Genomic DNA, 9,321 nt, shown 5'->3' on the forward strand with positions numbered 1-9,321 from the left:
CTTAAGCCGGAAGATTGAAATCAAAGCGATTAATTGTATCGCGCTCGTTGTTAAAGAAGTTAGTAGCTAGAAATTCTACATGCTAAAAATGTGATTATATCACATTATAATATGAAGGAAGGTATATTCCATTATGGAATTTGACTCTAAGAGACTTGAGTTTAAGCGTTGCATCATACGATGAAAGGTTATTAGAACATGACCCATCGGTCTGTTACAATAATTGAAGGAAATTACTTATTATAAGAAAAAGAAGGAGTCCTCAATAAGGATTTATTTTTGTAACTCGAAGGTTATGATTGAAAGTCCAACATAGTACGAAGAGCAGATGCAAGATTGAGCATCGCCTGCAGTCAAGAAGCCCAAGAGTTAGATACTCGTTCGAAGAAACATATATATTACGGTTATTACTTAGGATGGAAGGATAACGGATGGAATCATTATACAAGCACTATTTTCGTTGATGATTACGGGACGTAATCATCCTAAGGGGGAGATAATTGTAACGCCCGTAGATCCGGGCTAGTCAATTTAAAGACGATAAGTGTCAAAAATGTCTTTTTGATAGAAGAGTGTTTAGAATCAACAATCTTAACCAAGTTGTAGTATATGTCACAAGGTTTTCGTACATATAAAGAACGCTGAAATCCGAGTTATAATGAAAAAGTTATGATCTATCGAAGTTTCGGGACAGATTCGGCACGACGCTGTAGGACGTAAATAGTGAATCTACGATAGAGAAATTTTTAGCCTTATAAATCTAAACAAAAGTTATAGAATACGTTAAACCGAGAGCGTGCATAAAAGGAACGTCCAAATCTGACTTCGTATGGGGAAGTTATGATTTTTCTAAGTTTCAGCTTAGCAGTATGCAACCCAAAACTCGATATTTAGATCGAGTGATTTTTAGCCGAAACAATCTAAACAAGAATCGAAGATCTCGTTAATAGTAGTGCAATGGTAAAAAGACAGACGAAAACGGACGTCGGATGAAGAAGTTATGAATTTATAACGGATTTTTCCTGTCTCGGCCTACTAAAAATAATATAATAAAAATAAATCAAAATTAGCCGACGGAGTCTAAACGAAAGTTGTAGAGAATAATCTCACCTACGTGTGGATATAAATAACTTCAAAAATAGAGCTCGTATGCGAGAGATATGAATTTCTGAAGTTTGGGGCACGAACTTCCACCACTGTCAGAGTTCACGCCGTGAACAGGGTGTTCACGATGTGAACAGGTGATTGACACCTTCTAGAGCAAGTGGACTGATGATGAACGCCATGACCTGAGCAGGACCAAACTCATGACGTGTACATTTGAGGTTCACGACGTGAATCTAGAAATTTGGCCCTATAAATAGAAACCGAAGGTCAGCCGAATGTGGTTGCTAATTCATCACTCCCTCACTCTCTATACCTTCTCTAGCCATCTTAAAGCACCCCCGAAGTCCCGATATCATCCCGACACCCGAAGTAAGTCCCGAAGCTCCGAAGATCCCAAGAAAAAGAGTTTTCAAGCCGAAGCTCTGCCCGCGAGAATTCCGGTTTCTGAGAAAACATTCCGGTTTCATCGAAGAATATTAATTTAAGAGTCGTAGTGTTGTACGATCATCGTCTTATCAAGTGAGTGTATAGTCACTTTCATCTTACACATAGATATGAAGTATTTTATATGAAATACGTGCTATGTGAATATATATTGTTTGTTTATTTGAGATGAATGTTGAATGAATGATTTATACAGGTTTTAAATGATTTAAACTGCTTACGTATTTTATATCTATAGAAAAGTTGGGTAAAGCATGGGTAGATAAAATAGTGGGGTATATGTTGAAAGATGATTGGGATAAATGAAATGATCGGTGATATAGATCATGAGATGGGGACGAGGGATGAAATATGAGAGAAGCCCTTACCCAAGCGCTGCCCCCTCCCTCCCCCGTCATTCAGCAGAGTATGGATGACAACCATGGATTATTCTAGACGGTCCGTGGAACACTAGCAAACTCGCAACTTGTAGGTGTTGTGAACTATATGTTAATCAGTTGTACTCTAAAAAAACCCATTGACATGTATTGCAGGTGGATTCCCGTGAATAATACTGTCGATGAATGAGAGCTATGGACTTAGCACATGCTGTATAAACCCTGGTAGCTATGGACTTAGTGCATGTTGTATAAACCCTGGCGACGATGTGACTTCGTTCCTATTCCTTAGGATGAATCCTTAGGAATGAGTGATAGATAATTGTTAGGGTAAATCCTTAAGAAATAAATAAGATAATGGAGTTCGGAAATTTGGTTGATTTTTTAATGTTTAAACATAATAAATTTATTATTTGTGGGTTGAAAACCCTATATGCTCGCCAGGCTCCCAAGCCTGACCCACCCAGTTTTTCTTTGTATTATAGGTAGTGGCACCAGAGCATAAGTTGGATGAATTATCAAGATATTTTGGATTATAGATCAGTAGTTGTAAATAACTGTTGTAAGGTCTATTTTGTATTGTTTATGCCTTTGGTCTGTATCAGAACATGACATCCCAAGATTTTTGTTATATAATGCAAAATACATTTCTTTAAAGAAATGCTCTTATAAATTCTTATCACATTTTGTTTTGCGAACAAATTCCGCAACTCTTTTAAATCAAAGGATTACTCTGATTTTATTTTAAAAGCATAAATTAAATCGGTCTTTTCTAGCCGTGAAAATGGGGATGTCACAGTTTGGACATTCCTAATGGATAAAGTTAGAAACTTTATCCACAAAGACCTTGGAAAGGATTCGATCTAAGCTTTGGAGCTCTTGGAATCGGAAGAAAATGGATTAAGCCGTTTGAACTGTTCAGACCAGTCCCCACGGCGTGGCAACTGTTTTAGCATTTTGTGTCCACGTTGTGGCCAAGGAAGGCCACAATGTGGAGGGCTGCTGATAGGCAATTTTGATTTTGACTTTGGCTGTTGACTTTTTGACCAGTTTGATTCTTGGTCAAACTTGAGTAAAATTGAGCATTTGCTAAGGATTGGTATCAGTTTGGCTTTAGGAAGCTAGGGTTGGATGTTATGTTGCTGAGGTAGCTGTTGGGCTTCTGTTGAATAGTTCACGCGAGTCTCTTCATTGTACTCGTAGGTCGAAGGCACCAGTATCGGCCCACATGATTATGTTTGTAGGATGATAGTAGCCTTCGTGACACTTGATGATATGTCTGTATGTGCTTGTTGTCTTTGTGACTCTTGCTGATATGACTGTATGCTTTATGTATGTAGGGTTGATATGGACCCGACACAACTACATGTTGTTATATGGATTCATTATGAACTCAGGGTTGATACAGACTCAACACAGCTATGTGTTGTTATATAGATTCATTATGGACTCGGGGTTGTTACGAACCCGACACAGCTACATGTTATATACATATATTTTGTATGTGGTATTTTGGGGAAGTCACTAAGCTTTGTGCTTATCGTTTATGTTTAAAATGTTTTCAGGTACTACTGGTTTCAAAAGGAAGGATCCGTCTTGATCGCACTGCATCCCCTAGAATCTTCTTCCACATTGACTATTTATGATTTTACTCTGATGTTTTGAGAATACTTTTATTATGTTCGTCTTTTGGTATAATGAATGAATGATTTTGACTTATTTAAAATGAAATTTTTACTCAGAAATTTTGGGACGTTTCATATGGTTTTACAAAAACCTTCCATTTATTTATCAGAGTTACAAATGTTTGGTGTTACAACAATATCATCAACAACCATAGTAAAAAATAAGGGATCGTACAACATGAAGACTTCACTAAGTCTATTATAAGGTTCTCTAGCATCATCACTCTAAGCTTTACTTTGATATCTAAGTACATAGAACATTTAAAAATAACACATACGTCAAAAAGACTGGTGAGCTATGTAGGTTTTAACCTAGCAAAAAAATATATATATAGACATGCTTGTAATATCATAATTAAAACACATTGGCAACCTTTTGAAATTTAAACATGTCACAATAGAAAAATATAGTGATTTCTTGCTAAAACAAGAGGAAATCTAAAATTGAGATTGGATCTTTTGCAAAGAATGAAGAAATGATGAAAAAAGAATACCTCCCAAACAAGAATTTGTTCTTGAAGAGAAATAGGGATAGGAAGAAAGAAGCATTCATGAATCTTTATATCGACAAAGTGAAAACATACCTTAAGGTTGTCATTGAAGTAAGGTAGATACGGAGTAAAGTAGAAGAGATGGAACCGAGATGCAGTCGTCGGCACGGTGAGGTTGAAGAGTCTTAGTTGTCGACGAAGTTAGGTGAGCTTGATTAGGTCGCCGGTGAGATGAGGTGAATCTGAGCTCGCCGACGTTGCAATCAAGAAAGAAGCCTCGTTCTTGATTGTGTGGAATGAAGTGAAAAAAGCCCTAACAAGTAGTCTCGATATGTTTAGACTTAAGTGCATAAGAATGGACGTGCGTTATTGAAAAAAAAAAATTATAAAACGATGACATTTTTATGACACGTAAAAATACATGTTGTAAATCTTTAAATTGTATAATAGATGATTATTTTAGAACACGCACTTTTGCGTGTCATAAATTCAGTATGTGTCATAGTTTGGATGTCATTAAAGCCTTTATTCTAATAATGTATATACGTATTCACATTTCACAATTTGCCTTCATACTCAGTATGAATGACCCTTATAGGCACTTTGAACACATTCATCGATACCAAGGCTTTGATCATTACAAACTATTTTGCAAATGAAGAGCATATTGATTGCCAATGCAATCACTAAGATTTGAAAAAAATCTCAAAATAAACACCATGTGTGAAATAATTCATTATCAAATAGAATATTAATGGAGAATCCTAAATAGTTACAACCAATATCTAACATACTAATGTTCTTCGTGACATTAGATTCAAGGGACAACCACATATATCAGAGATCATATTTAACTATAATAATTGATTGAATTAGTTCACTAGATACAACTATAGCCCGCCATAACGAAGACAAAAGTAATCGTATAACTATAAAAATTGATTGAATTAGTTCACTAATAAATACAAAAGAAGACTATGTGATCTATTTATAGTCCGCCCTACAAATACAAAGATAAAGTAAAAACAAGCTAAAGATTATAAAAGTAAATTAATCTAATCCTATACAAATACCAAACTAAATCACAGGTAAGGATAACATATAGTAACAAATAAAATATGCAATAATTAATGGAATGAACTACAAAGGTTGAAAAGTCGAAGTCCATAAAACAAGTTTTATTACAAAGAACAACTAAAGAAGGAAAAAGGATCGAGGGGAATGGGTTGAACAGTTCCATACTTCTACAACAACTGTTCAATCTATCACTGATTTGAACTCCTACTTCAACCTTCTACAGCTCCATTTTTACAAAGTCGACATCTGAATATGTTTCTCCGTTCCCAGTCTTATCGAATTGACGTAATTAGGAGGACCATGAGCCGAAAGCCCCGGAATTGCCAAACCAATCAACCGCATCACAATCCCTTCCCAACTCTCCTTGTATTCCGGCCCGTATGCCATTCCCATCGTCATGCCTCTCGCCAATTCCCACACAGCATTCAGATGCTCCGGAATCAGGTACCACAATCCATAGTCGTTCCTATTTGGTTCTTCTTCCACTTTCTTCATTCAACACAAAACCAAATCAAAAGTCAAAAGTCAAAACAATATACCATTACACAAAGAGAAGATTCAGTGTCTCAAATACGAAATTGAACTCACTTGCTTCACAAAAAGACTATCGTAGTAAAGGCACACTCCGAAATGCTTATACAAGAAGGTTTTGTTGTCATATGGCAACCTTGGAACTATGTCGTTACAGTAAACAACCCTAAAATATCTGGGATTTGGGTATTGTAATTTCGATTCCATATACTTCCCTAATTCCCTGTTTCCGACTCTTGGTTGTCCGAATGTGTGTACACCTATCATCCTCTGTAAAACCTCGTCTTCTTCATGAAACACGAGCACAATAGGGAACAATATCGCAAGAGCACCTCCTAGGCTATGTCCAGTCACCATAAACTTTGCATTTTTATGCTCGTTCAGTAAGCTCTTGAGCTTGCTCCTCACAGCAAGATACGCACTCAACTCCCCCATTTCAGGAAGAAGCTTCTTGGGTTCTCCTTCGTTTGTTAATTGAAGCTTTGTGTTTGTTGCTTGAAGAAGTTGTTGGAAGGAAGATGTGTTTATTCTGTTTCCTAAACCCATGGCTTCCAAGAATCCCATGTGGACTTTTCCTAGTTTTGGAATCTCGTACCAAGAGTAGTCAAAATCAGTAATCCAGTCGTCTGCATCGAATGGCTCTGTCCCTCTGAAACTGATCACTATCAAGTTTGCATCTTTTGGCTTGTCACTGAATATGAACACTTGGGTGGATCGCTCCTTTTGATAATCTGTCAATCATATCAAGAATGTCAACATGAAAGGATTCCAAAAGGGTTCTTCTCAAATCTCAAGGACGTTTAATACATGTAATTTCGTACCATTCCAGCAGTTGTAGAAGTCGATAAAGTGCATCTGTGATGAATGACACAATGGTTAGCGATTTAGCATCTAGTAAGCATTTGGATTCTGGAGTGAAGGAAATAGGAAAAATGAGGAAGAGGAAGAGGAAGAGGAAACATGCCTTCCAATGTTGATTCACCACGTTCTTGATAACGATAGCATTCTCGTAAGCCAATTTGGAAGCCATCATACAGAGATCCATTAGAGACCTATTCCCGGCATCTAGTTGAATGGCCGGAGTTCCATCATTTCCGACCATAAGGTCTATCCGGCCATCAATATGCCCGATTGTACTGATATATGTTGCTGATCCTCTCACTGGAATTACCATCTTTCCTGTTTATCAATTATTATTTCAGAGGTTTCGAAAACACTATTGCCACTCGCCATTGAAATCGAGCAATATAAAGCATGAAAAATTAAAATTCGATATAAGGGGAAGGGAAATTTGACTTTACCTTGTAGAAGATTGAAGAACAAACCAAGGATGCCGCCATTGAGGGACAGCAAGTTTAGTATGAAGTCGACAACGTAACCGGTCCATTCCATTGGCTTACCAAAAAACTTAATCAACTTCCTCATTACTATCGATACTATGATCACCCACCTATGGGCCGGCGTCTCTCCGCCTCCTCTGTCGCCGCCCACCGACAGCTCCTCATGGAGGGTATGTTCGTCGGAAGTCTCGAAGAACTTTGCCCCGCTAGCTTTGTTGCCCAAGATTCCGTATCTGTAAAGGTCGGTAATTCCGCCATTTTCAGGCTGCACAATCAAGTACCTAAAATTGTCGCCATCTTCGGTAGCCATTGTTGCCTTGCTTCTCTGCGAAGGAAATGATGTGGGTCTGGTTTTTTATAGTTTGTAGAGTAGTAAGCAACAAGACTCAAGATAGTCGAAGTGAACAAGCGGTGGTGACGGTGATGGAAGAAATAAGCGGCCCAATCAACAGAATGTGTCAGGATTCCATGGCTGGTTTCGTCATTAGTGGACCACATAGTAACAGACTAACAGAGTATGCATATGGGCCAACTTACTTATCGGATAACATGATGGACCCGGATATATCCATATTATCCAAATATTTTCTTTAGGCTATATGGGGTGGTCACTACAAACTCACCGAAAAAGTGGCGCCACCTCTGCGTCACGTCACCTTCACCACCAACCCACTCCATTATGGAAATGGTAACCACTAACAACATTCACTTTTATATTATTTTTTTATTTTTTTACCATTTTGTTATATAAATAAAATATTAAATAAATAACATATTTTATATTAATTAAAACCACGTTACATAATTTAAAACATAGAAAATTAAAACTAAAATACTAAAAAAACATAATCCATACTTAGAAAATTAAACCTAAATTATTAAAAAACATCAAATCTAGTTGTGATATTGGTCGAGAACTTCTTGTTGAATTTTCATAAAGACCCTTAAATTTTTCGGGTCGAGATTGGGTTGCGGCACTGTGTTTACGATTTGAAGATTGGTGAGTGCCAATTGTCGCCGGCGTTGCTCCTCAGTTGAATGGAGTTTTTTTTTCTAAAAAATGTAGAGTTTTTTCGATTTTCTCCGCTAATACGTCCTCGTTGGTTGATTTCCCGCTAGACGAAGCCCCCTTTCTCGCTTTGTCCCTACCCGGTGGTCGACGAAGATGGACGTCCGATGGACCCTCCCCCTCGGTGGCGTCGAACTCATCATTGAGGTCGAGGTTAGCACCGATCTCCGACTCGGACGTTCTCGTCCTTTTGTTGGAACCAGTGGTAGATCCCGAATGCGTCGTTTCCGGATAAAGGACCCATTTTGGGCCATTGCAACAAACTTTCCACGCTTTTTGGTTACCAAAAGGTTTACCATTGTTGGTAATTTTGTATTGGTGCAACGCCGTTAACAAAATGTTGAAATCGTTGCTATCACTTCGATGCATATTTTTTAAATTGTCAAATATGCCGTTAAATTTGGTACACGTTGCTCTAAGATCGCGCCATTTAGCATTGACTGAATCATATGTCCGGCTCGTTTGCCTTCCCAATAACGCGTGGAAGTGGTCTAAAATACGATTCCAAAAGCTTTGTCCCGATTGCGCGTTGGCGACATCCCCGTCTTGTGATATGGCAATCCAAGATTTAGCTAAAGTCGCCTCCTCCTCCTCGATCCATTGGGTGTTTTTCTTCTTTGTTGAATCTTTGGATTTTTTTGCCTTCTACGACTTGGTTGTGTTTCTTGAACCCGTTCGTCGTCGTCTTCATCGTCGAGGTTTACGGGTTGAGATTGCGATAATGGAACTTGAGATGGTTGTGAACTTGGTTGTGGCTGTTGGAAAGTTTAGGGCTGAAATCGCGGAGAAGGTTGTTGTTGAAAGGGTTGAAATTGGGTTTGAACAAATTGTGGTTGTGGTTGGTGTTGGTAGTAGTGTGGGTGGTATGAAAGATTGGTAAATAAAGGTTGTTGTTGAACGGGGGATGATAACAATTGCATATAGTCAATGTTTGCTAATGGATCATTTGGAGTATTTGGGGTGTTTGGGGTGGGTGGGTTATTTTGGTTTGGATCCATGGAGGAAAGTGTATTTTTTGAATGGGAGTATATATGTTTGTGTTCAAAGTTTGGTGTGTGTTTGAAAGGTAAAATATATGTTGATATATATAGAGAATTGTTAGTAATTAATTAATTTATTTATTTATTTTTTACAAACGGTCAATAAAGCAACAGTAAAAAATAAACACCCAATCAAATCCATCGTCTTCACCCGTTTTCA

General features: G+C 37.8%; 1 protein-coding gene across 1 annotated transcript; it reads right to left on the bottom strand.

The window, feature by feature from the left end:
• Positions 1 to 5,206: 5,206 nt before the first annotated feature.
• LOC145102807 (alpha/beta-Hydrolases superfamily protein) lies at positions 5,207 to 7,467 on the bottom strand. Its single transcript, XM_079040279.1, has 5 exons — positions 7,014 to 7,467; positions 6,677 to 6,891; positions 6,534 to 6,567; positions 5,770 to 6,443; positions 5,207 to 5,670 (listed from the first exon to the last, which is right to left on the bottom strand). Exons 1-5 carry the CDS (start codon positions 7,360 to 7,362, stop codon positions 5,413 to 5,415), a joined length of 1,530 nt encoding a protein of 509 aa, XP_078896405.1. The 5' UTR covers positions 7,363 to 7,467; the 3' UTR covers positions 5,207 to 5,412.
• Positions 7,468 to 9,321: the final 1,854 nt, after the last annotated feature.

This window comes from Lactuca serriola, chromosome 4 (assembly GCF_051521515.1).
Source record: "Lactuca serriola cultivar US96UC23 chromosome 4, Lser_US96UC23_V15, whole genome shotgun sequence".
Taxonomy (NCBI): domain Eukaryota; kingdom Viridiplantae; phylum Streptophyta; class Magnoliopsida; order Asterales; family Asteraceae; genus Lactuca; species Lactuca serriola.

Excerpts from the sequence above, each read along its gene's own strand:
- LOC145102807 (XM_079040279.1), bottom strand. The coding sequence starts at position 7,362 with ATGGCTACCGAAGATGGCGACAATTTTAGGTACTTGATTGTGCAGCCT. Across the intron at positions 6,892-7,013 it reads GTTCTTCAATCTTCTACAAG|GAAAGATGGTAATTCCAGTG; the intron begins GTAAAGTCAAAT and ends ATTGATAAACAG. Across the intron at positions 6,568-6,676 it reads TGGTGAATCAACATTGGAAG|ATGCACTTTATCGACTTCTA; the intron begins GCATGTTTCCTC and ends CATTCATCACAG.